General features: G+C 56.6%; 1 protein-coding gene across 1 annotated transcript in view; it reads left to right on the top strand.

Moving 5' to 3' along the window:
• Positions 1-3,218: 3,218 nt before the first annotated feature.
• Positions 3,219-27,335, top strand: part of SEZ6L (seizure related 6 homolog like) — a gene marked incomplete at both ends in the record, with an annotated part of 36,927 nt that continues 12,810 nt past the window's right edge. The window contains 3 exons of the mRNA XM_084217157.1: positions 3,219-3,288; positions 25,537-26,241; positions 26,842-26,975. Of these exons, the coding sequence (XP_084073283.1) occupies positions 3,219-3,288; positions 25,537-26,241; positions 26,842-26,975 (909 nt within the window). The remainder of the gene's footprint in view (positions 3,289-25,536; positions 26,242-26,841; positions 26,976-27,335) is intronic.

The raw sequence follows: 27,335 nt of genomic DNA, 5'->3' as shown, positions 1-27,335 counted from the left end.
CCCACGGGCTGGTTGGAGCCCCCGGCAGCGCTGCCCCTGCCCCGGGGGCACGGGGAGCTGCGAAGGGGGGGCGATCGATCCACGGGCGCAACTGCAGAGCAAACGCGGCAGCGCCGGCGGCTGCGGCACCGCAGGCGCGGGAATAAATGAGAGATTGATTTTCTGGGCAGCTCGGATCTCATGGATCTCAGCTGCTGTGACAAGGGGAGTGCAGGCACGGCTGGCACCGTGGGGCTGTCACCTCCCTGTGCTGCCCGGTGCAGGGGCTGGGGGCACCCAAAATGAAAGCGACTCTGCCAAAAGGCAAAGCAACTCAAGGGGCAGACCCCAGGCAGGGAGCTGGCAAGGCTGGGGACATTGGGAAGGACAGGAAAGGTCCCTGTGGGACCCCCCTGCTCCCTGTCACCAGCCCCTTCCCAAACTGCAGTGAGCAGCACCAGAAAGGCACCGTCTGCCTTTAACATCTTATCTCCAAGCTGCTCTCGCTAAGTCACATCTGACTTAATTATGGTAATTAAGATTGACATTAATACAAGATTAAAATGTGAAATTAAAATTAGCTGTGAAACTTATCTGAGTTTTTAGAGCAGTTATTGATTTTCTCCACTGTTAATCAAAGGTCTGAGGTAATGGCCGATGAACACGGCGCTAATTAGAGCAATGCCCATAAAGTGGCCTCGGGAGATGTTTGTCTTATTTCTTGGAACACCTCAGGTTTCTGACCACGCAGACATCTCTGGCCCCGAGTGCTGCTGAAGGAGCTCAAGAGGCCACGTTTTGCCCACTCCTGTCGCTGCTGTCCCTGCTGTGGAGCTTCAGGGTTTTCAGGGGGGCAGGTGCCAGCTGCAGGCAGCAGGGCCCCGGTGTTTCAGGAGCAGCAGGAGCACGGAGATCCCGGGAGCACCGAGGCTGCTCCGCACACACCCCGCTGTTCCTCCGGCTGAGATTTCACAGCCCATTAGGCCCCGGCGCCACCGCGGGAGGGAAATGATTCAAATCACAGCAGCTCTGGGGAGCGCATCCCACCGTGCATCCCGTGGTTCATCCCAGCCCATCTCCCTACACACACTCCTGCCTCCCTGCTCGCCTGAGCCCCCAGCAGAGCTCTTGGAGGGACAGGTGGACCCCAGGCAGAACAATTCCCAGCAGCAGGTCCCTTCTTCCTCAGGTGTGATGCCCTGGAGTCAGGGGTGTGATGCCCGTGGGGTGCAGCCTCATGGGAGCTGGGCCCACCTGCGCCCCCAAAGCCTGGCTGAGCAGCTGAGGCTTGAGCCTCACCGTTCCCTCTCCATCACTAACAACTTTTGCCACTTCGTGGGCATTTCTGCATCACAAATACGGTGTTTGGTCTCTTTTCCTGCCTGTTTCCATGGCACTGCCGTTATTATCTGGCTATCTTAGGAGTTTACTACAATGCAGATGAGCACAATAAGAATCACTCAAGGAGAACTGCTAAATGAGAGACAACTCTTATCTTTAGCACCGGCAGGTCGGGAGGGAAGCGAGGCTGGAGCAGAGGGGGAGCAGTGCAGGCTGGGCTCGCTGTGCCACAAGCTTTGTTCGACCAAATTAAACCTCTGAGCAGGCGAGTCCCAGTTGGGCATGAGAGTAACAGTGTTAAATAACACGCTGCACCTCTCGCTGCTTTCTCTCTCTTTCTTATTTTGTTCTTCTCGAGCCTGCTGCCCAACTGCTCCCAGCTGGCAGCGGCTGGGAGTGACACCGGGAATGCAAATGACCTGCCGGCCGCTCCCCAGCATCCCCGGGCTGCTGCCTCCGCTTCCAGCGGCGCCGGGGCAGGAGGGAGCTCAGCAGAGCCCGGCGGGGAAAACGGAGCAGGATCAGTCCCCGTGTTTGGACAGCTCCTTGCCTCGGTGCGTGCGGCGCGGTGGCACCGGTGGTGACACCAGAGCGCGATGGTTGTTGCTGAGGTAACGGGATCAGTGTAATTGCTCCCGCAAAGGTAGCGGGGACTTCTCAGATGGCAGCATCAACAAACTGGCTCTTTAGGGAAGAGGCTGGGCTGTGGCTCGTGCTGTTTGACACTGGTGTTGTGCACTCGTGACATCGCTCTGGCTGTTTGAGCTGACAGGTCCAGAGAGGACCAGACGCTCTCCCCGGGAGGTGATTCACAGTAAACATTTCAGGGCAGCGTCTGGGATTTCAGGAGAACCAAGCCTGTGTTTCTGCTCTTCTCGAAGTCAGTGTAATTACACCGTGTGCTCTACAGGCTCAGGAGGGGCCTGCTGGGAGCCCCGGGCTCGCTGCTCCTGCTGGTGGGATGGGCAGGGGGTTCCTGGGAGCCATCCAGGCCACGGTTCCCCTGCAGGCAAGGAAGCTGAGGAGCTCTGGGGCACTGCCTGTGTTCTGCTTCCTTTGCCACAGGACTGAGGGTAGCCCAATGCTCACCCATGGCCAGCCCAACGTTACAGGGGGCCCTAAGCAGCACCCACCAACTGTGGGGTTCTGTTTGCTCAGTGCCCCCACCCCAGGGAGGTCAGGCAGGTCGCAGCTGCAGCTCCTCCAGCAGCAGGGCCAGGAGCCCCAGAGCATCCCTGATCCCAAGGGAGCCGTGGGAGCCTCCCCACAGCACCTCTGCCCTATTCACAGCCTGCTTTGGGGGAGCTGGAGGAGAGGGAAGGAGGGCACATCTGGGCTTGAGGAGGGACTGAGAAGGGCTTGGGGTGCTGATGGGGGCCTTGGATGCTATAGGGGGCTTGGGGACAAGGGGCAGTGAGATGGGACAAGAGACAGGCTGATGGGGGGCCTGCAGTGGGAGCACTGCCCAGGCTGGGGGGGGCACCCGGAGCGGGAAGAAGCCGAAGAGGACGAGGGAAACCGCGGGCAACCGTGAGCCCGGGGCTGCTGCGGGAGCCGTACCCGGGCTGCTCGGTGGGGCCGGGGCGAGCGGGGGGGAGCTGCGGGCGGGGCCGGAGCTCTCGGCGCTGCGCGGGGGCCGGAGCGGCCGCCGGCGCCCTCCCCCGCCGCTCGCTCCGCGCCGCTCCGCGCTCCCCGCGCTCTCCGCTCCGGTCCGCCCTCCGCCGCGCCCCCGCGCTCCCCGCTCCGCTCCGCTCCGCCGGCAGCGCCCGCCCCCGCCCGGCCCGGCCCCGCTCGGCGCGGAGCGGCTCGGATCGCATCGCCTCGGATCGCATCGGCTCGGCTCGGCTCGGCTCGCCCAGCTCGCCCCGGCGCGGAGGCTCCGCCGCGCCCGCCGCAGGATGCCGGGGCCCCGCGGGCTCTGCCTGCTCGCCCTGCTGCTGCTGGGCACCCCCGCGGCCCCGCGCCCAGGTAAGCGGGGCGGAGCGGGGCGGAGCGGGGCTGCGCGGCTCCCCGGGGCCCGCCGGCTCCCGGCTCCGGGGAGGGGGAACCGCCCGGCGCGGGGGGATGCAGCCGGGACCGGGGAGGGGGCGGTCGGAGCGGGAAGGGCTGCTGGAACCCGCCGTGCCATCCCCGATCGGGGACCCCCCGCTTCTGCAGCTCCCCGGGCCGGGATGAAACTTCTGGCATTGCGGAGAAGCGCAGCGGCACCGGGAGCGGCGGCGGGAGCGGGGCCCGGCGGAGCGCGGAGCTCAGCACCGCGGGGCGGACAGCTCCCGCCGCCCGGGAGCGCTCCGGGAGCCGCCTCCTCCCCGGGAACCGAGCGCGATCGGGGGGCCGCGGCCTCCCGGGAGCCGTGCCGGACCCTTCGCCTCCCTCCCGCAGGGAGAGCGGCCCCATGTGTCCCCAGCCCTCCGTGTGTCACCAGCCCCCGGTGTCCCCCACTGGATATGGAAGTGGGGTTCCCGCCCCACCGTCTCGCTCAGGGGGTGGCCGTGGGGGGTGAGTGTTTACCCAGGGGCTGTCTGTTCGTTCCACGTGTCCTCCGTCCCCGCGCAGACCCGCTCCCTCTCCCACTGCCACGATGCCAGACCCAAGAACCGGCTCCGGGATGCGCTCGCGGGTGACTTGGCAAAGTCACCGCAAACTCGCCTGGGGCTTGGGGGCGACTGAAGCGGCGCCTGTGCCCAGCCCCTCGGCACCGCCGGGATGCCAGGACGAGGCAGCCGGGCTCGGGTGTGCGTCTGGGTGGGGTTCCCAGTGTGGATTGTTCGGTGGGAGAAGGGAGAGGCCGGTGCGTGCCGGCGCTGCAGTGTGCTGGGGCCTGAGGCTGCCCTCCGGGGCTGGCAGGGTGTTTGTAGCAAACACGAGCAGCTCCTGGTGTCAGGAGTGCTGTGCCGTGCTGTCTGCCCTCTCCAGTCCCTGCTCTCGTGGTCAGATTGCGTTAAATGACTTTGACTTTTCTGTCTGAAACCCGGCTCTCCAGACAGGGACTGTATTACAGAATCCTCCCTTTCTGGGCAGCAGAACAGCAATGGATGTGGAGGGTGGCATTTCTCCCTCACCTGCATGGGTTTGTGCTCTGTGTACGTGCAAATACGTGTGGAGGAATCAGATGCGAAGTCCCTGCCAGTTCTGGCATGCTCTTCCAGCCTGGGAACACACAGGGAGGCACGTTCCTCTGGGGTGTTACACAAACCCAGCTCTGGTCCAGGCTGCTCTGTGTGAGGCCAGCAACGATCCCAGGCTCCAGGGGGGCTTGGGGGAGCTGGGAAGCAAAGCCAGCAAGCACAGGCCCAGTGAGGGCTCTCAGCTCCCTCACTGCCTCGTGTGCTGAGGCAGGAGGGCTGCCCCAGTCCCACTGGGAGCATCAGCAGGCAGTCCAGCTCCCGGGAATGGGATTTGGCACAATCTGCCATAAATCTCATGGTGGAAGAACACAGTGTGCTGAACTCCTCTTTCTTTGGCAGAGAGAGGGAGCTGATAAATTGTTGACCCTTTACAAGGTTTGGTGAATTATTGCAGTAAAATCCCAACTCCTGCCTACGCAGCCTGGAGCCCGTGGCGACATGGCAGCTCTGCCCGTGCCTGGGGGGAGTCTTGTCCATCTGTGTGGAGGGGGACAGACAGCCAAGGGCCCAGAGCAGCGAATCCTGCTGTTCTCCAGCTGGGGAGGAGCAGGATCAGACCCCGTAGAGACAGATTGCTCTGCTCCATCTGCTGCTCTTTCTGTTCATGCGTCCAAGAAAAAACCATCCTCACATGACTTGCACCCATCGGGCGCTTGGCTGGTGGCTTTGGGCGCTCTGCACTGGTGAAGCCATTTAGATCACCAGAGAGGAGGTGTGAAAGCCTCTCCTCTGCTCTCAGCATCCGCTCACACCCACCCACGGGCGCAGAGCAGGCAGCAGAGGCACGTCCCTGCACAGGGACCTGTGCCAGGAGGCTCCGGGCAGCCTGTGCTGGAGCAGTGGCACCCTGAGAACGTGGGCACCAACAGGGGCATCTATTTGTACCCTGGAATGATGCCGTGGGCAAACTATTTGTACCCTGGAATGGTGCAGGGGGGGTGTGGGCAGCTGAGTGCAGGCAGGGCAGCGCTGCCTCTGCTGCCCGTGCAGGCACTGGGGATGGCAGGGGCACAGCTGAACCCCTGGGAGATCCAGGGTTTCTGAATATATTTGGGATGTCCAATATAGGCTGTGATGAGACCAGCCTGAGGCTGCAGTGCTGGGAGCAGAAATGCAGCTGGGGGTGCTGAACTTCAGGCTCCTCTGCACCCCCAAAATCTGCACCCTGCCTTCTCTTCTTTGAGGCATGGAGGCACTCCTGGGGGGGCTGTCACAGCCCAGGAACAAGGACAGAGATGCCCCTGGCTCTGTGGTGAGCACAGCACCACGGGGGGTGTTTCCAGAGGATCAGGTGTGTCCGGCAGGAAGGAAAACCGAGCGTGAACTCGGCGAGGGCTGCAACAAGTGCGTGGTGAGCTCTCGCGGCAGCACCCCGGGCAACGAGATAACAGCACAGAGCCAGGCTGCCAGCACAGATAACAGGGATGGGGATTGTCTGATGGAGAGCTATCAAAGGCCATGGCAAATGGCTCCTCTTCCTTCTCTCCTCCTTGGCAGAAAGGATGAGGAGCGCCTGGATCAGGAGTAAATGAAATTAGTCTCTCTCAGCCCTCTGCTTCTCCGGTATTTTTTGCCGTTATGAATATACAAAGATGCCATTTCAAGCGCAGTTTTGTGGATGTCACAGTGTCACAGACATTTCCTTCTGTACATTTTTAACTTCTCCTTCACTGAGGAATCTGGGAGCAGGATTTTGGGCTGAGGAGCCAGGCTGCGCCTAGTCAGCTGAATGTGCTCCCTTGGCATCCAGAACGGCAGCAGAGATCTTGGAATAGCAAACCATGGAAAAAGGGAAGTGTGTGATCCATCCCTGGAAGTCAGGTGGTGCTGGGCTCGGAAGTTAATGGATAAGAAGTGATGGATGAGGCAGAGGAGTGCCAGGGCATTTCTGGAAGGGTAACGTGGGCATCAAAACGGGCTGGTGTGAGCGTGGCCCATCCTGCCAGCAGGCAGGGATGTTCCCTGGGTATTCCAGGTCAGCGCCGAGTGCTGGGGTGCTTTGTTATCCCATTTTGTACAGACAGTTGTTTTTTTAATGAAATAGGCTTTGTCTGATTAAATAACACACAGCTTTTGATGTAGACTACAAGCAGCCTCAGAAATCTGTGTATTTTCCATCCTCTGTCACTGCGATGAGCGCAGCTGCTTCCAGTGGGCTTTGGGAACAAAAAAAACCCAAACCAGAGTAGCCTTCTGTGAGCAATCCGAAAGTTATTTACTCGATGCGATTTTATTTCTCAAATATTTGAAAGTGGTTACTGAGCAGTAAAATAGGCTCCAAGGAAATCCTGTTACAAAACACAGGCTCTGTTTTAATTAGCATGACGTGAGCGACACGGCTGGAACCGGGGCTGCCACCGAGTGCATCTTTCAGGAGCTTGGAGGTGTCTGTAGGAGACACGGCATGAGCACTGGCTTTCCAATTTTCCAGTCCATCAGGATGGATTTACGCTCCTGTCAGGGCTATGAAATTGCTGGATGTGGTGGTGAGAGTTGTGTGTCTGTAACCACTTGACTTGCCAGGCACAGGGTGCTCTGCGAGGTGGGGATGTGCCTGTCCCTGCTCTGCTCCCTGCCAGGGGAAGGGCAAGGGGGCATCAGCACCCCAGCAGCACCCAGGGATTCAGCAGGAGGAGCACCAGGATGAGCCACACTGGGGACCAAGGGCAGCACCTGCCAGGCCCCTTCTGGCAGGGCAGAATGTGGGGCCAAAGCCAACGCTGCCAGCAGAAACCTGGGGTGCAGCTGGTGCCAGCCCCTGGCAGTGGGGAAGGGGACCTGCCACCTCCAGCTGGTGCCCCCCAAACCAGAGGGCAAAGGCAGAGTGAGGAAGGCTGGTGGGGTGAGAGAAGGTTTGGCATCACTGGCTGAGGCTGCTGCCCTTGAGCTGCTGCTCAGAGCTGTGTTCCACGGCTTTCCAGAGCCCTTCCCACGAGCTGCTCCACGAGATGGCTTTTCCTGCTGCTGGATTGATGGGATGCAGGGAGCAGATCTGCCTGGTGCAGGTGCCTCAGCTGCTGTCCCTGCGGTGGCAGGGAGCTCAGCCTGCAGGAGGAAGGGAAGGAGAAGGGCTCTGCAGCAGGAGCCCTTCCTGCCGAGGTGCTCAGGGGGGGAAGGTGTCCTTCATTCCAGGGGACAGGCTGCCAGCTCCTGGCTGTCTGTCTCCTTTCACAGCTTGTTAACCGACAAGTTGTTAAGGATGTTCTCACTCTGTCCCACGGGGCCGGCCCCGCTCCATCCACATCCTGCTCTATCCACATCCTGCTCTACCCACGGATAAAAATACCTGCACAATGCAAACGGCAGCCAGAGAGAGGAGGGAGAACCTGCCAGAGGAGCAGCCCTGCAGACACCAAGGTCAATGAAGGAGGAGGAGGAGGAGGTGCTGCAGGTGCCCGTGGTGCAGGCCAGGGTGAGGCAGCCGTGCCCCTGCAGCCCATGGGGATCCACAGGGAAGCTGAGATCCACCTGCAGTCCGTGGAGGAGCCCCTGCTGGAGCAGGATCCTGGCAGGATTTGTGTGTCTGTGCAGAGAGGAACCCACACTGGAGCAGGTTTGCTGGCAGGACTCATGACTCTGGAGAAGGGATCCAGGCTGGAGCATCCTATTCCTGAAGGACTGACCCTGTGGAAAGGACCCACACTGGAGAAGCCCATGGAGGACTGCAGCCTGTGGGAAGGACTCAGGATGGGAAGTTCATGGAGGAATGTCTCCTTGGTGGGCATCCAGGATCCATCCAGTGTCAACCCAGCACATCCACAGGGTCAGGGGAATCAAATGAACCTCTGCTGCTCAGCTCTGTTACATCTTGGATTTCATCCACAAGGATTTCATCAGTAAGGATTTCCAGAATCAAAGGAGAACCATGAGCTGGGCTGCTGGAGGAGCCCACAGGAGTCTGGGACTGAAGGGCAAAGCTGGGAGCAGGGGAAGCTCATCTTCCATCCCAGAGAGGGACGTGCTGGGGGTGCCCAGCAGAGCCCTGGCATCGGCTCAGAACCAAGTGCCAGTGTTGGTTATTTCTGCCCTGGAGCTACACCCCTGGTCCCTGGGGTTGGGGGGTTCCTGAGCAGCCACAATCAGTGCATGTGACCTGGGACAGCCCCAGGACCCCCCAAAAACCAGGGGATGTCAGGGAGGGTCTGTAAAAGTGGAGGCTGTGTCTGGTGGGGAGCGTCCCTCTGGCACTGTGGAGGTGCCACCACTCCTGCCCTGGTGTCATTGCTGGGTGTCACTGCTGTGAGATAGGGAGCCCTTGGAAGGGGGCTGCAGGAGTCAGGGTCACACTGGGCTCCACATCAGGGTCCTGCTCCTGGGGAGCGAGCTGGGGCACCTGGATCCAGCCCCCCTCTGCTGCAGTGCTCTGTCCCATGGTGGCTCAGGGCTGTCCCCAGGCAGGGGGATGGTGTTCCCAGGGTGCTGAGGAGCTGATTTCCCCTCTGTTCCCTCTTTCTGCTTGCTGGAGCTCCCACCAGTGGTGCAGCTGCAGCTGGCCCGCTCCCAGGGCATAGCCCCGACTCAGACATCTCTTTTATTCCTTTTTCCTCCTTTTCCTTTCTCTGGGAAGAGGCCAGAGCAGCAGCTGACCAGCCCTGAGCACTGCCTGAGCCTGGAGCCCTCCTGATGCACAGAGAGGAGGCTCTGCCTGGATTCCCAGGTCTGCCTCGAGCAGGGGCAAGCACGGATCTGTCCAGAACTTTCTCCCTTTTCCTGGCCCCAGGAGCCCATGGACTGCAGTAAATTTTCAACCCCCAGGGAGCCCAGGAGGGCCTGGCTCTGTGCCTGCTGCATGGGGGTTAGAACAAGGCACTGGCACCCCAGGACAGATGGCTGCAGCAGGGAGGTGCAAGGAGACTTCATGGAAGCTCGATCCGAGAGGGATGGGATGAGCAGCCTGGCCACTCAGCCCGGCTCCCAGGGCACCATTCCAAGTGCAAAGCTTTAGTCTAGGAAGGAAATTTGGTGCCAAATGCAAAGGCATCCAAAAAGCTCGAGCACGACAGAAGGGATAGCTGTGGGATGGATCCCAGAGCGGCGTCATCTGCTCGGCAAGGAGGATCCTCACACCCGGCCCCGTCTCTCTGTCTTGCACACCGGGGTGGGATGTGCCAAGCTCAGCGGCTGAGGGGCCAGCAGCGCCCCAGGGAGGGTGGCTCTGCAGGGGCACCACCACAAACGGGGTCCCCAGGGGTCACCCAGGGATGTGCTGCAGCCCAAGGGCAAGGGGAGAGCTGGCACTGCCACGGGGGCACAGCAGGGAGGAGGGAGCGGGCTCAGGAACAGCATGGGGGAGTGAGGGAATGTTCTGGAAGGCGGTCATTTCGGGGCAGCTTCAGAGCCAGTCAGAACGGCTGGAAATATTTAAAATTCAAGAGAGAATCTCCATCTGACGTTTTTGGGTGGATTAATGGAGCATGGCAACATTTTGTGGATGAGATGCTTCATCTCGGGTAGAGTGGTGGCTGGGGGACAATGCTGAGGACATCGCTGCTGATGTCCCCTCTGCCACCCTGCATCTCTTCCATGATGCACAGGAACAGGGCTTGCATCTCCTGATGCTGATTTAAATGCAATTTCAGTAAAAAACCAGGCTTTTCCTGACAGTCCTGAACTTCCATTTGCAAAGATACCAAGTCCCTAAATTGACAGACCACTCTGGCATGACCCCTAAGAGCTCCCAGCGCTCCCAGCACATCCCTGCCCACTGCAGAAGTGGCAAACTCCTTTTTTCTTGGCAAAGTCCTCTTGGACACATCCAATGCCATCCTTGGAGAGCTCAGACTATTCCCAGCATTGTCAGGGTTAATCTGCTCTGGTGCAGGGACCAGATTCTGGAGCAGAGCTGCCCAAAGCAGCCACCCACAGCAAAGCCCCCCCAAAATCTCGGGCCCCAAGGCAAGGAAAGGCTCCTTTCCAGGGCACACAGCCCCCACCAGACAATGTGTCTCCCTTCACTCCTTATCCATCCCCATTATCCACGCAGCAGTTTTTAAATTGCTGCTGGACAGTGTATTTACATAAATATGTGAGCCAATGAGGTCTAAAACCCTGGTGAGCCCTAAATGGCGAATTAGGTTTTTTTTTTGGAAAGAGGATTTTATCAATTTACTGCGAGTGCAAATCAACAGAACAGAATTTACAAACCCATCAAAAAAGCGAGGTGACAGTTTGGAATTAATCCTCTGCCCCGGGCACAGGATGTACCTCCACAAACATCTCCCAGCATAAATATATTTGAGAAATAGTGGAGGAAAACGTAACTCCTAATGCCTGAGCACGCTGGCGGCGGCGGCAGCGGGAGATGAATGGAGTTAATGTCATCGGGAAGGTGCTGCCGCCTCCTGCTTTATTTTTATCCAAGACTCAGCGCCCAGCCTGAGCTGAGATATTGCAGTTTGTCTTTGTGCCAGAATTTCCCCCGAAGAAAATCTCCCCGATAATCGCTCTTCCTCATCTAGTCCTTTTCAGGAACAACAACAACAACAAAAAAAGAGAATAATTTAATTCCGTTCCTCCGCACCCCTCACTGCTGGAGAAGCCCCGGGAGGCTGCATGTCCTGGGGGGGGGGGATGAGCGTCCCCCCGGGGTGGATGATGTGGCTGGGGGATGGATTTGGGACAAGAACTGGCACTTTTGGGGTCAGGGATGTGCTCAGGCACGGGGGGATGCTGCTGGTGCCGTGCTCCTTTCCTGGGGAAGCCGAGCTCCGGCCACGGTGCTTCTCCTTCCTTAGGGACCAGCACAGCACCCTAAAGGCACAGAAACAGAAATCCCTGCATCTCCCGGGTCCGCAGCTCCCCCAGCGGGATGGGTGCGAGGGACCGGGGCTGCTCTGCTGTCCCCCGAGGGGTTCCGAGCTGCCACGGAGATGAAATCAGCGAGGCAATAACCAGTAAAAGCCAAACTTCTCAAGCTTTCTAATCACAAGTAGAAAGGCTCCCTTTCAGCTTTTGTTTCCAGCTCGAAGAGGAGCCCCGTGGCTGCCAGCGGGCAAGATGGCTTTGTTGTGGAGATGGCAGTGAAGGACACAGGCTGTGTTCCCATTTAGGAATGCATTGAGGCCTTCTTGGAATTCATCAGGAAAGGTAGGGAGGGAAGGGTGCAGCAAAACAAGAGTCCTTGCTGCTCCCCAGGGGAAGAGCTTCTCAGTTTTTCCGCCGCAAAACGTCTTTGGCAAGATCTGAATTCCAAGGTGGTTCCGTTCCTCCAGCGGGGCTCATCTGCAGCCAGTGGGGAAGGGGAAGGGGAAGGGGAAGGGGAAGGGGAAGGGGAAGGGGAAGGGGAAGGGGAAGGGGAAGGGGAAGGGGAAGGGGAAGGGGAAGGGGAAGGGGAAGGGGAAGGGGCCTGCCCTGCAGTTGTTCCCCAGCATCACCAGGTTCTGGTCCCCCTCGGACCCATCCCATGTATCCCGGACAGCTCTGCTAGGGCTCAGCATGGAATCATGGAATGGTTTGGGTTGGAAAGGAGCTTAAAGCCCCTCCAGTCCCACCCCCTACACCTTCCACTATCCCAGGCTGCTCCAAGCCCTGTTCAAGCTGGCCTTGGACACTTCCAGGGATGGGCACCTCCAGGTGGGCACCTCTGCCAGGGCATTGGCACCTCCCAAGGAAGAATTCCTTCCCAATATCCCGTCTAACCCAATCCTCTGGTAGTGGGAAGCCACTCCCTGTCTCCTGTCCCTCCATTCCTTGTCCCCAGTCCCTCTCCAGCTCTCCTGGAGCCCCTTTAGGCACTGGAAGGGGCTCTGAGCTTTCCCTGGAACCTCCTCTTCTCCAGGTGAGCTCCCCCAGCTCTCCCAGCCTGGCTCCAGAGCAGAGGGGCTCCAGCCCTGCATCCACAGGGTGAATGTGACTCATTGTCCCCATGGACACATTGTCCCTCGAGGGGACATCCCGAATTGAGTCACACAGACATCATCTCCTTCAGTGGCTCAGGTATCCACTCAAGCTTCCATGAGGGAGGGCTGGATTTTCCCACATTTCCACTCCACTTGCGCCGAACCAGCCTCAGGAGCAAAGTCTTTCTTAAATTATACAGTGTTACATCTCTGCTCCGAACCAGAAACCCGAGAGAGCAGCAGGGGCAGGAGCCTGCCCAGAGCCAGTCACCTCAAACAGGGGGTCAGCTCTGAAAATTCCTTCCTCAGTCCCATAGCACCATCCCCAGCTGCAGCCCAGAGCTTTCCCTCGTGGAAAATCCACGTTCCAGGTTGATGCTGACCTCCTGCTGCTCCCAGGAAATTGGGTGTTGTGTTTATCCTGAGCCAACAGCCCCAGCCTGGGGCCTCCTGCCTCCATCCAGCTGCTGCTGCTGGCTCTGCTGCCCCTCAGAGTTGCTGCCCAGCACCCAGGGCAGGGTGTGACCATGGTTTGCCAGAGGCAGGCGGTGGTGGCACAGCCCAGGAACCCTTCAGCCCCATCCCTGAGCGCTCAACATCGTGTGTGTCAAAAAGGCAGCACTTAAACCCAGATTTATGTCTCAGATGTGCCTGTTTTAATCACACTACACTGCTATCAAAAGGACATTAAAAATTATGATTACCCTCCAGGAGCATAAACAATGGCAGCAGTGACAGAGCCCTCGTCCCAGGCGGGTGGCACAGGAGTTTGTGTAATTGGCCAATTCATTACCTGCTGGGGAGAAGAGCCAGCTCCTTCCTCACCACATTTCCCCATCACCAGGGTGGGTCAGAAATACCATCAGGAGGAAACCTGCCCAGCCAGCAGCGACAGGAGAGCGAAGAGCTGCCCAGGAGGAAGTGCAATGCTCCCCAAAACACCCCCTGAGGCAGAGCTGGGGGTACAAACCACCCTCCAGGGGTGAGATTCTTAACTCAGCCTGGCTGTGCTTCAGGCACAGCCAGCCTGTCCCTTCCATGGGTTTCTGGTGTTGATTTTAGGGAGTTTTTGGGGGTAGAGGAAGGTGACATGGCCTCACAAGGGACATGCCTTTCCATCAGCATCCCTGGAGCTGTTCCCAGGGTGAAGGTGGTGGCAGCAACGCCCCACGGGCACAGGGGAAGGTGACACAGGAGGGACATTCCCTGCAGAGCAGGTCACCAAGTCCCCTTTGCTTGCTTATGATACCCTTTCAGCCTTCTATTCCTCAGTTTTGGGGAATCCAGGGATTTTGTGGGCACAGAGAGGGCTCTGGGTGTCCCACAGCCCATCAGTATCATCAGCTGGGGACAGCAGCCCTCAGCAAAGCGTTGTCCTCTCTGTTCCCAGTGTTCCTGCACCCCCCCCCCCAGCACAGCCTGTCATTGTCCTTTCTGATGGAATTCAGATCAATCCAACAGAATAATGGAGCAGAGGTCAAGGAAGGCTGTTCCTTCCCCAGGGAACAAGGAGCTGCTTTCATCAGAAGTGCCAGGGAGCCAGCTTAATTGTTCTGAATCTGAGAAATTATGAACGTGCCTGATAATTGTGTGTCCTCCTGTGCTGGAGAGGGAGGAGAGCTTTGGATGGGAGCATGGAGCAGCAGGGCTAAATCAGCTTTTAATCCCCACAGAAAACCTGGGTTTTAAGGGTTGATGGTGCCACCCATACTGGACTGGGAGGAAACTCTGCCCTGTGCCTGCCCAGCTGGTGCTGGGTGGGAACACATGGGTGAGGAGGGATGCAGGAGGATGAGGAGGGATGTAGGAGGATGAGGAAGGATGCAGGAGGATGAGGAGGGATGCAGGAGGATGAGGAGGGGTGCAGGAGGTTGTGGAGGGATGCAGGAGGATGAGGAGGGATGTAGGAGGATGAGGAAGGATGCAGGAGGATGAGGAGGGATGCAGGAGGATGAGGAGGGATGCAGGAGGATGAGGAGGGGTGCAGGAGGTTGTGGAGGGATGCAGGAGGATGAGGAGGGATGCAGGAGGATGAGGAGGGATGCAGGAGGATGAGGAGGGGTGCAGGAGGATGAGGAGGGATGCAGATGGATGAGGAGAGGTGCAGAGGGATGCAGTTGGATGAGGAAGGATGCAGGAGGATGTGGAGGGATGCAGGAGGATGAGGAGGGATGCAGGAGGATGAGGAAGGATGAAGAGGGATGCAGATGGATCTGTAGGGATGTAGGAGGATGAGGAGGGTTGCAGGAGGATGAGGAAGGGTTCAGATGGATGAGGAGAGGTGCAGATGGATGTAAAGGTGGCTGGAGCAGCAGACCCAGCAGGGCTGAGCACTGCACCCAGGACCAAAGCTGCTGCTCACCATGCAGGAGGACCCTGCTTCTCTCCTGACATTCTGATGGCTAATGAAAATATATTTGCTATCTGTATTAATTAAAATAAAGTGCAGCAGCTCGTCATGAGGCTCTGTGGGAGAAGCTGTACATGGGTTATCATCATCCAGCACAGCATCGTGCGGTGATGGAATTAGTTCTGCCAGGCCATCTTTAAAACACAAATCACTGATGGCTGATAGAGCTGACAATTAATTCTATAAAAACCAGTGTCACTGGGAATGAGGTGAGGGTTGAGCAGCACCAGCAGCAGCCCAGGGATGGGCTCAGGGTGGGCTGGGTGGTCTCAGGGTCTGGGACAGGGAGGGGGCAAAGCCTGTGCCAGCCCCAAAGTGCTGCTCTGCCCCCAGAACAGCTCTGGTTTTAGTGAGAAAAATTTTAAACAGTTAAAAATTGAGTTCCAGCCATATCTTGTCTGAAAAAGGATTTGTTTCTGAAGGAGTGAGCAGCGCAGGGCACATCTGAGGGCTGCACACGGGGATGTGCTGGGGGTTGCAGTTCCTTCTTGGCAGGATGTGCCAGAGGAGCTGCTCTGCTGCCACCCCCCAGACTGGCCTGCCTTAAAAAGGATCCAGCAATGAAATGCAGGATATTGCTTTTTTAGAAGGAAAAACCAAGGAATGGAGGGGGTCACAGCCTGCCCCAGGGCCAGGCTGGACAGGGCTGGGAGCAGCCTGGTCTGTGCTAGGTGTCCCTGCCCACAGCACGGGGAGGAGCTGGATGGATTTAGGATGCATCCAACCCAAACCATTCTGGATTCTGCAGCTCTCTGATCACATCTGGCACCGCTCCAGGCTGTGGAGGAGCATTTGGGAGCCCAGTGTGCCCCATCTCGGGCAGTCCTGAGCTGTGCCAGGGCCCGTGGGGATGGCAGCAGGAATGGGAATGGGGAATGCTGGGCTGTGCCGCAGCTCCTGCCAGCCTCGGTGATCGATAGCTGTGATAACCAGAGCCATCAGGAACCCTCCCTGGCCCTGCCTTCCCCATTGCCAGCAGCAGGGCCCCTCCCCAGCTGTCAGGAGTCATTAGGCACCGGAGCTGCAGCGTTTCAGAGCAGGCAGCAGGGTCTTTTCAAGGGCACCAGGCAGCGCCAGTTCCTGCACGGTTCCTACGGGGCCAAAAATGGAAAATTGGGAAATGGCTTTGCTGATAAAGCAGCAAAAGGGATTGCACACAAAGGGATTCTTGCAGTAATTCCACAAAAAGAGGCTGATTTGTCAGGGTTCACCCCAAATTATGACCAAGCAGACCACAAACTAATTAAGTTCCTTAAGGCTGGGATCACAGAAAGTGATCACAGAAAGAGGATGGGCTGTCACACCAGCAAACCAGGTTTTACTCTCACCCCCGATCCTTCAGGAGCTGGCCCAGAGGGAACATGAAAACACATTTTTGGGGCTGAAAATATTCTAAAACACCTTAAAAAGGTAGTAATAGGAAAGGGAGTCACTGACATCACACAATCAGTAGTGAGAAAATGTGAAATCTGAAAGAAGAAAATGCAAAGAAAATCATTGCCTGAAAAGAAGATGGGACTCACTAACCCCAGTGCCTGTCCTGACCACACTTGGTGTCCAGGAGGGATAAATGGGCCCAGCACAGGGACTGGGAGGGGCAGGGGGACACTGAGGCACAGCCTGGGGAATCCCCAGACTGCTCCATTCCCTCATCCTGAGCAGCTCCAGCTCTGCTGCCTCTGGGCGATCCCAGCAGCTGAATCCCACGGTGGGAACAGCCCAGAGGAGGTCGTGGGGAGAGCAGAAAACTCCGTGTGTGCCCTGTGCCAGATGTCACCTGTGCCACCCTCACTGCTCTGAGGCACCTCTCCACCTTGGCAAGGTGGCCAGGGCCTGATGGGCTTCAAATCCTGCCTTGAGATGCCCCAGGGCAGCTTTTAGGGCACTCAAAAAAAAAAAAAAAAATCTTTTGGGTTATCCCTGGACAAACCCACAGAGGAGAGCAGCAGAGCTGAGGCCACAGGGGACAAGTGACAGCCCCGAGGTGCTGCCAGTCCCTGCTCCTCTCTCAGAGTCTGGACTGGAGCCACGCTGTGATTCCTGTTACATCCTGTGAAAGAAATATAAAGAGCTGCCAAACAGATTTAGCAGAGGCAGCTCAGCTCTCCCCCAGCTGCTGCAGGGGGAGCTCAGGCAGGAGCTGAATCCTGCAGCTGCCCCAGGCAGGGAGAGCCAGGCTGTGATGCTGCTCTGCTCACCTGCGCCCCAAATGTCACATTGTCACCTGGTATTGCCAGGGCTGGAGTGCAAATCCAATCCAACCCAGCTCTGCAGAGAGCTGGGACAGCAGGGGAGGGTGGGAATGGTCACATATTCCATGGATGTGACTGCCTGGGAGTGGGGATGTGTTGTGGCCAAACACAGGAAGAGTCAGTGATTGTAACCAGGCTAAACGTTGTCTCTGCAGATGTTTCAGGGCTGTGTGTCCAGGAGGTGATCCCAGGGCCCCCAGGAGCAGGGAGTTTGGCTGAACCCACTCGTGCATCCCTGCCAGGGCTCCTGCATCCCTCCTGGCTCCCCTCCATCACCCCAGAGGCAGTGCCAGGGCACAGCACCCCTGCCAAGCCCTTGGCATTCACATTCTCTGAAAAATCCCAGGATTTTTCTCCTGGGAAGCTGAGAAGCCTCAGAGAAAAGGGAAACAATTCTTATCTCATTTGCTTCTCCTGTGTTGTGCTGGTGTGGAATGTGTTTGGAGATTGTTCACCCACATGTGATTGTTTCTGGTGTGAGTTGTTTTCACTCTTGGCCAAGCAGTGTCAGGACTCTGGGGAGAGTCAGGAGTTTTCATTATTATCTTTTTAGCCTTCTGTAAGTATCCTTTCTGAATTCTTTAGTTAGTTAGTTCAGTATTCTTTAATATAACATAGTATCATAAAATAATACATCAGCCTTCTGAAAACATGGAGTCAGACTCATCATTCCTTCCTCCCTGCCAGGGGAACCCTGCAAATACAAGAGCAGGGGACACAGCTGAGCAGAGCCAGCCAGGCAGGATCCCCAGGAGCTCCCAGGATCTGCTCTCCCTGGGCTGACCTGCTCCCAAAGAGTTAATCCCAGCACTCTCTCCTCCAGATCTGCTCCGCTGCATCTTAACAGTGATGGGAGATTAATTATTTTAGCTGCAGAGAGCTGACTAGAACGGGGTTTTGTAGCTAAATATACTCTCTCTTTAGGAACCCATTTAATTTTATGCCCTGATGTAGACGGCTGGGCTGGATGATTGGCAAAGAAAGAAGGAGCTTCTCTTCCCCCTCTTCAATTTTTAGCCTGAAAAGCTGCCAAAACACTCGATTTGCTCTCCCCAGGTGGGCCATGAGGAGTGAACATTCCAGCTGGGGAGCCCAGGAGAGGCACAGGAGGGATCTTCTTCTGCTCCTTCATTCCTCTGGCTGCCCCTGGATTCCTGGAAGTGTCCCAGGCCTGGTTGGACAGGGCTTGGAGCAACCTGGGACAGTGGAAGTTGTCCCTGACCGTGGCAAGGGTGGGACTGGATAATCTTTAAAGTTCTTTCCCAATGAATTTCCAAAAAAATGAATTCCCCCTTGAACCCAGCCTGCTAATTCCTTTCAGCTAGGTCTGTTTGCAGATGTGCCTCTCTTACACTTGGTATCATAAAACCCTGTGATAAACTCAAATTATCACCTGCATCAAAGTTCCCCTCCTTCTAATGGCTTTGCTGCCCTGCTCCCTACCATTCAGGAATATCAGGATAATTCCTGTCCCCATGAGCTGGGGACGCAGTGGGATCCAGCCAGGATGGGACAGAGATGCTGCAAATCTGATTCCTCCATATTTGGAGATCCTCTGAAATTCCTCTTCCTCTTTATCTGCTGCTCCTCCCACATTCCTTCGGGAAGGAGCTGGGCAATTCCCAGCCTGACTGGGCTCATCCCTGGGGATTTGGGTCATGCTGGGGGTGATGCTGCAGTGGAAGGTGCCAGGGCTGGGGACACAGGGCACCACGGGCAGGTGCCCCAAAGCCACAAGTGCCTGTGCAGAGCCACAGGTGCCTGGCCAGAACAGACACCTGGGAGTCAAAGTCTCATTGATTCCAGCTCCATGAAGCAGCAGTGGGCAGGAAAATCCATTTTCCTCCTAGCTTGGAGAAGTGTGTGATTTCCCAGCATCTGTCAGGGCTGTGAGGATCGTTAGAGCAGTTACAGCTCCTCGGGAGCACCGGCAGAGGGGGGAGAGGTTTGTGAGTTTAATTCCTGAATTCCTTGTGGTGTCCTTGCTCCCCAGCCCAGCGAGCCAGGCACAGGCAGCGTGGATTCTCCAGTCAGGCACAGGCAGGATGGATCTGCCACTAAAGCAGGTTTCCAGGAGGGTTTTGGATTCTCCAGTCAGGCACAGGCAGGATGGATCTGCCACTAAAGCAGGATTCCAGGAGGGTTTTGCTGTTAGAATATTGTCCCCAGCTGCAGCAGTCCCCATGTGGAGCCCAAACCCCCTGCTCCCACCTGGACCAGGACTCTTTTCCCCTGTCTCATCCCAGGGCTGGGACCAAGCGTGGGTGTGGGTGTCTGGTGTCCCCCTACCTACATCCCAGCTCTGGGTCCCCTGCCAGCACAGCAGGTCCCTGATCCCCTCAGGGCAGCTGGAGCTGGTGAAAATCCTCCCTCCCATCCCTGAAAGTGCCCAGGGCCAGGCTGGACAGGGCTTGGAGTGACTCAGTTTAGTGGTTGTGTCCCTGCCATGGCACAGGGGATGGATTAAGTGATGTTTAAGGTCCCTTCCAGCTCAAACCATTCCAGGATTTGGTGACTCCAGGATCCTCTCCTCTCTGCCCTGCCCAGCAGAGATGGGTTTGCTGCTGGGAGCAGGAGCTGGGTGGGCAGTGGGAGCAGAGCCTGGTCCTTCCCGGCCACGGCTCCTCGGGCTGGGCACCACTGCCAGCATCCTCACCCAGTAATGAGGGGTTTCCATGGCAACCTTATTTGAGCATCTCGAGTGACACAGATGTAAATTTTAAAATGAAATATTCAGACCACAGTCCTATGAGCATAAATAAACCCCTGCACATGGGCAATTTAACAGCATTTTAAAGCAGATCCACAACTCTCCAGGGCCAGAGGAATCTCTGTGGGTTTGGGAAATTCATGGGAATGGAAAGAAAAACGTCCTGACCTCCTTCTGCCCCAGGAATCCCAGCCTGAGTCCAGAGCAGCAGCAAATCAGTAAGGTGTTGGTCACACCTGCCCTGCAGAGGATGTGGCACAAAGGGACAGCCCAGGAGGGACAGCCAGGTGTCCCCTGGAATGGGAGGAAAACAGCTCCAAACTTTCTCGGCCTCTGCTGCACTGTCTTCCTCAGCAAAACCTGGGCATCTTGCAAGAAGAATGATAATAAAAACCCACGACTGACCAGAGTCTGACACAGCTCGACTTGGATTGGTCATCAAGTAAAAACTGTTCACATGCTGGGTAAACAATTCTCCAAATCACATTCCAAAGCACCAAAACAGGGAGAAGCTGAAGCTTCCCAGCTTCCTAGGAGAAAAAATCCCGGTGAAAGGATTTTTCATAAAATACCACAGTGATAACTACCCTTTTAAACTCCCTTTTACAATATAATAACCCAACCAACAGCACATGCTTAACGCTCTATCAACTATTTTCCAACACTTTCTAACCTGTTTTTAACACTCCCGTCCCCGTCTCACCTTTGCCGGGGGAGCGGCTCCGGAGCCGCCGGTGCCGCGGGCAGCCCCGGCCCCGGCTGCGCTTCCCGGAGCTCCCACGGGCATGACTCACCCACACCGGCTTGCTACGCTTTTATTTGCTTAGAGGGGGAGCGGACAGGATGCTCTTGAGGAATTTTTTTTTCCTTTCCTGTTGGAAAAACTTGATCTGCTGGAGCGGTAACTGCAGGAAAAGCTGGGACTCGCGTCTCCTGCTTGGAGGCAGAGGCTGCATCCGCCTGCGGGGACGTTTGGGGAGTGAAAGATTGTTCCAATTAAGGTTTTTCTGCTCTTCAAGATTCAAGGCCAAGAGCTTTTAAAATCTGAAACCAAACCGATCACAGCCGAGTGTTTTGACGGACACAACCTGCTTTTTCTCAGATGCCCCTTCCCACCCAAACCCTCTGTTTTCCTCCCTGAGGATGAAACGTGTGTTGCACCTGCTGGAGGTTGGCAGAGGAAGAGGTGGGAGGGCAGAAGGTGCTCAGGGTACCCCTGCCCACCCCCAAGCCCCCCGGTGAGGAAGGATTGCACCAGGACCTGCCTCAACCTCCCTGTTTATCCAAGATCTGGATGAACTCGTGCCCAGCAGGAGCAATCCCATTCCTCCACAGAGGTGCACAGCAGCTCCTGCCAAACCTCTGGCATCAGCCATGTGGGAAAAGGGAACTCCAGGGGCTCAGCCTGTGGGCAGAGGGTGCTGGGCAGTGCAGGATAAATCCCAGCTCCCCACAAGGGCTTGGATATGATAGCAGCAGCATCTCTGGGCAGGATTATCCCAGTCCAGCACCCCTGAATGCACCTGAGCCCGTCACACAGGCAGAGCTGAACACCACCACTAATAGTGCCTGGATCAGCTTTATTCATTTCTGCTACAATCAGATCCTAAACCCTCCTGGACAGTGATTCCTGAGCTGCAGCAATCCTGCTGCCCTCCCTGGAGCAGCGATACCATCGGCATTAGTAATGGGAGCCCTGATAGGGCTACTCCTGCTTTGGCTCTTTCGGGAGCACAGCAGCGAAACGAGGCCTTTGTGATTATTCCAGCAGCCTTTTATCAGGCATTTGCAGCTCTATAATTCCTCTAAACCCCTCTGGCTGAGATATCTTGGCAATCAGGCTCTCCTGGTGCCAGGGCATCTCTGGAGCAGCAGCCGGGTGCTGGCCACGGCTGCCCGCGGGACACGGGCCTGTCTGGGGGTCCTGGGGACCCTCTCACATGGGGATGAAGCTTTGGGGCTGGGGAGGAGGATTTTGGGGCTGGGGAGGAGGATTTTGGGGCTGGGGAGGAGGATTTTGGTGCCTCTGCGCTGTTGCTGCTGGGGTGGGTGTGTGTTGATGCCCTGCCAACACCCAGCGCCGTGTCTGCGCCAGAGGAGATGCTCCGGGAGCTGCTGCCCTGCCACCCCTTCTGCCCTGCTGCCTCTCCAGAGCCCGGTGCCACCAGCCCAGCCCTGGGATGGGGCTGTGCCCCTCTGGCAGCTCCCACACACAGCCCAGGCTCGGCACCGGCGCTTCCTCCTCGGCTAAGTATAAACTGTGGGGGCTGAGGCTGGATGGAGACATCCTCCCTCCCCGGAGCCCAGCTTCCTGCAGTGTTGCACACACCCAGGCACGGCCCAGAATAGACCTGGAGACCAGCTGTCCTTCTCTGATAAGGTCACTTTGTGCTCCAAAGTGTCCCAACCCTGTCTGGCCCATCCTGCAGGAGCAGCTGCTGTGCCCAGGCAGAGCACAGAGCCCCCCGTGCCCCCCTCGGGGGTGGTGAGGGCTGCAGGGCCACCACGGAGGTTTCCATGGGTGAAAAACACCAATCACTTGTTTTTTAAAATTCTAAAATTTAATGATAATAAAATGGTTATAAAAATAGCAATATAATTAGAGTAATAATAATTTGGTCAGTTTGGATTAGGACAATATGAGACAATAGAAACAAAGAGTTATGGACAGTCTGGGTACCTTTTTCTCAGCAAAATAAGCCCAAGAAAGGACCCACGTTAACAGAGGATTAACCCTTAAACACAACAGCCTGTTGCATATTCATACACCTCATACCTGATGCAAAATTCCATTCAAGCACAGGATTCTGTCTGGGCAGTGTCAACTTCTTCCTCTGTATCCTGACAGCATCTTCAGAGCTGAGTAAGGCAGGAAGAAGTTCATTTCTTCTGATAAGAGAGCAATAAATTCTTTTTCTCTGAAAAATTTAGGTGTCCTGTGGCTGCTACCTCGGTGCGAGTCCTTTCTTTAAAAAAAGGTATCCTACATAGCACAGTTTCTATTTTATCATTTTGTTAGAATCTAAAACTACATTTAACACACTACTTAAGAAAATGAATACAGCATAACTTTCTAACATAACACATATAATATTCATTTTAATATTTGCGAAAAGCCAATCATAAAATATGCATTTTTCACACGTGGATTTGGAGAAGGCTTTCCAGTGCCAAACTGCCCTCGGAGAGCTCCTGATCAAGGTACAAGATAAACCCCGCGTGCATCTCAATAGTGTTTATTTCCTCCAGATTATATCAAGGTCAAACGTGACCATTTCTCTTCCAGCAGCTCTGGATTGATCACTTGTGCGGATCAGGATGGGTTTTGGCAGTGGGGAGGGTCCTGTGTGGCCATGATCACCCCATGAGCCCTGGAGGTGATGGAATGGCTGCTGGAATTCAGATCAGTGTGGAAAGGATCTCACCAAATCCCACCCTGGCCCTGCAAACATGGAAACCCTCTGAATCCTTCCCTAAGGATGGGGATACTCAGTTCTGCTTCCCAAACGGGCTCCAGGCAGGAATCAGGGGGCTGTGGGGGCTGTGGGGCAGCACCGAGCTCCACGGGGAGGGAGCAGAGCCGGGCAGCCCACGGAGGTGCTGGAGCACAGCTCGGCTTTGGGGGTGGTGATCAATCAGGAGCTGGGATCCGCAATCAATTCTCTTTCTGATAATGCGGAATCAGCCCTTATTGATCCCGGATGCCCCGTGCCTGCCCCTCCCCTGCTCCAGCCCGGCTGTTCCGCCCTCTCCCTGCCCTGGAATGCATTTGCCCTTTACAAACTGCGGCATGTTTAGTGGTTCATTAAGGAGTCGCTTTACAGAGTGTTTTATTTCATGCTTTGTTAAGGACAGAATCGAGTAAATGCATCCTGGCAAAGGATCTAATAAGGAATTAGTCAGCTTTCCAAAAGCATAAAATATGGTTTAAAGGCACAATCCATTAAGAATTAGGGTTCACATGACAAATAACCCGGGGATGCAGGGTTGGTGTTTTTGGGAATGTGTTGGCTTTAAGGACTCGGGATCCTTGACTGTTCTGCTGTGAGCCAGTGCCCCAGAATGTCCCAGAATGTCCCAGAATGTCCCACCAGGCAGCAAGCCCCCTCCCCTCCCAGAGCTGTGCTTCCTCCCCTCTGTCTGAGAGCTCCATCTTCTCCCATCACGGACAAAACCTTTTGCTGCAGAGCCCTGAAACTGTCACCTGGACCATGGGAGAGCAACCACCGACTGCTCCTCCTGGGCTCGGGGTGGGAGAGGAAGAGAAGAGCCCTGGGGAGCCCCGCAAAACTTCTCAGGGAAGGAGAGCTGCCACTCTGGGGCATGGGGACATTTCCCCCATCAGCCCATGGCACAGTGCCTGTGGAGGCTGAGACCAGCCCAGGGTGGGATGCAGAGGGAAGCAGAGACACCCAGAAACAAGCAGAGGGTGTGAGAGCTCCTGCTGTGGAAGCTTCTGGTCCACCCCTAGAACTGTGGGGCTACAGAAGCACCCAACCTTCCTGGGGGGAGATTATTCAGAGCTGGCACAAGCTGATGGTTGCAGATGATGTGTGTGAAATGTCTCCTAATGCGCTCAGGGAATGGGTGATGGATTTGCTGAACCACTTGGTAATTAAAGAATTAATGCTTTAACTTGTGGCAAACAGCAGGAGAGGCCAGGAAGCCTCGGGGACAGGACAGGTTTGCTGGTGGCTGCAGCAGGGTGGAGTGGCTTGGGCCAGGCACTGCCCAGGCGCCAGCAGAGTGTCCGAGGACTCTCCTGGACCGAGGAGCAGTGTAGGGCCTGCCAGAGTATTGGCAGCTCCATCCTTCAGGATAATTCACCAGATTTTGCCTTTTCTTGTTGTGTTCCTTATCTTTGGTTCTTGCCAGAAAGTGCTTCTATTTTCCAGGAGATGGAGCAAAGTCAGTTTTCAGCGCTGCTCAGTCCCTCTGCACAGGCTGCTTGTGCCCTCCCTCGGGCCCCCTGGGCAGTGGCACCCACAGTGTCCCTGTGTTTCAGGATTCACACACAAAAGCTCCATTCCACTCCCATCCTTTTCATTCCAGTCCTACCTTAATTTGAAACAGAAAACATCAAGTTCAATGCAACCCAAGAGCGGTGCTTTTGTTTAAAGCACCTGTACTGCTGAGGTGAGACGAGGTTTACCTGGAGTCTGCTCGGGAAGGAAACCCTGAGTGCTGCTCCAGCCCCCATCCCATGGAGAGCTGGTGCTGTGGTGGCCACACGTCCTGGCTGCCACCACAGTCCTGTCACAGCAGCTGGAGCTGCTTTAGGGCTCAGTTGGTGCCTGGGCAGCCCCAGGCCAGCAGTGGGGCTGGGGGTTTGCAGACCCCCTGTGCCCACAGAGGGACAGACACCCTGTGTTCCACGGGCTCCAAACCCTCCCAGGGGACATGAGGGGGCTGGAATGATGGTCTTTAAGTAGCGTGCATTAAGTGCTTTCCCTGGCAACTGCTGTTTCCATGGAAAGCGTTGACTCTCGGGCGCTCGGAGCTCTTTGCGGCATCTCACAGAGCTCACGGCGAATTCCAGCCCGTGGATCACAGCCCAGTCACCCCACAGTGGGGGATAAATCAGTATTTGTGCAATTACCTCCTAGCCCGAGCGGTGCTGGGCAGCTTTGGGCATTGGCTCTTTCCTGCCCATCCCTGTTCGCAGCAAATGTTGGGTTGGGTTTGCCCAACACGGCGGTGCCTGAGGGGGCTCTGCCGAGGCGGGTGTGTTGTGCTGTGGGCGCCGGTTGTTCCTTCTTTGGGAAGTGGTGGGTGTTCCTGCAGCTTCCCAGGGGGCTGATTTCACACCAGCAGCACACAAAATATCTAATTTCGTGCCCAGCTTTGCCCAAGTCCCACTTTTCCCTGTTTCTTGCAGACGGCGGATCGGGGGCAGCGCTGGTGCCGGCCAGCCCGGACCCTCTGGCTGTGGATGAGCCCGTGGAGAAGATGGGCGGTGGAGCTGCAGGGCTGGGGCACAGCACTGGTTTGACTGGTGGAGCTGAGGATTTTGGGCATGCTGTGGGTCCAGACCCTGGAGCTGGGGAGCTGGGGCAGGGCACTGCCCTCAACCTCCGGCCGGCGCCGGAGGAGACCACGCCACTCCCGCCTACGGCCACCGCTGCCCCCAGACCTGATGCCAAACAAACTTCCCCTGTTAAGAAAAAGCCACCGACTCTAAAGCAAGTGAACACAGGAAGGAAGCACCCAAGGCTGAAGCCCACCCCAGCAGGGCCCCCTGGGACTGCCTCCCCAGCCAGCCCACGGGGCTCCAGGCTCCCCACGGCCGCCCCAGGGCTGCGGGTGCCAGCAGAGGACACGGAGCAGAGCCCTCCTGAGCTGCCCTGGGTGGACCAGGCCACCACCAGCCACCCCACGCTGCAGATCTCCCCTTCCAGCCTGCCCCCAGCCCTCCCTGACAGCACAGGGGATGCTGGAGAGGCTCCCACCGTGGCTCCAGCTGGCGTTATCCCAACCAAGGGCACGGAGAGGGATGCTCACGGCTCTGCACCGGAGGAGAGCCAGGAAACCACCACATCCACCATTGTCACCACCACTGTCACCACCACGGAGCCCACCCCGGGTGAGCTGAGCATGGGGCTGTGGCACTGGTGGGGAGCACAGCATGCCTGTGTTACACAGCCCCCCCAAAATCAGGCCACCACCTGGGTTTGGGCGCTGCCTAAAATCTTCTGCTTTTCATGTACGTTGTGATTGGAGGGATGAAACACTTGTCATGGCTGGGAGAGCTGGGAGAAGGCTTCAGGAAGAGCTTAGTGCTCCCTCCAGTTCCTAAAGGGGTTTCAAGAGGGCTGGAGAGGGAATTTAGACAAGGGGCTGGAGCATCAGGAAAGGGGGAATGTCTTCCCACTGCCAGAGGGCAGGGTTAGGTGGGATATTGGGAAGAAATTCTTCCCTGTAAGGGTGGTGAGGCCCTGGCACAGGATGCCCAGAGAAGCTCTGGCTGCCCCTGGATCCCTGGAAGTGTCCAAGGCCAGGTTGGACGGGGCTTGGGACAACCTGGTCTAGTGGAAGGTGTCCCTGCCCATGGCAAGGATTGGGCTTTAATGTCCCTTCCAACCCAAAACCACTCTGGGATTCTGTAATTCACTGATGGGATTGCTTGGTTTTGGGGTGTGGGAGTGAAGTGCCCTCAGTGTGACCCTGCTGTGTGTCCCCTCAGTGCTCTGCAGCATGAGCTTCCACGAGCCCGAGGGCTACATTGACTCCACGGATTATCCCCCCCTGCCCCTGCACGGCTACCTGCAGTGCACCTACAACGTCACCGTCTACACCGGCTACGGCGTCGAGCTCCAGGTGAGCCCTGCCTCGGGCTGTCCCCTGCCCTGGGATGTCCCCACAGCCAGACCCTCTGGTTTTTGTATTTGCATTGCCCCCAGATGAAGGCAGGAATGATAAATCTGACTCCATGTTCTCAGAAGGCTAATTTATAATTTTGTGATACTACATTATATTAAAGAATACTGTACTGTACTATACTATACTATACTATACTATACTATACTATACTATACTATACTAAAGAATACAGAAAGGATACTTAGAGAAGGCTAAAAAGATAATAATGAAAACTCCTGACTCTTTCCAGAGTCCCAACACAGCTTGGCCCCAATTGTCCATTCAGTTAAAACAATTCACATCAGAAACCCAAAGGAA

The sequence above is a fragment of the Fringilla coelebs genome (genome assembly GCF_963513975.1).
Source record: "Fringilla coelebs genome assembly, chromosome: 17".
Classification (NCBI taxonomy): Eukaryota; Metazoa; Chordata; class Aves; order Passeriformes; family Fringillidae; genus Fringilla; species Fringilla coelebs.
Note: the sequence above shows the minus strand (reverse complement) of the source record. Positions and strands in the feature narration are given on the sequence as shown.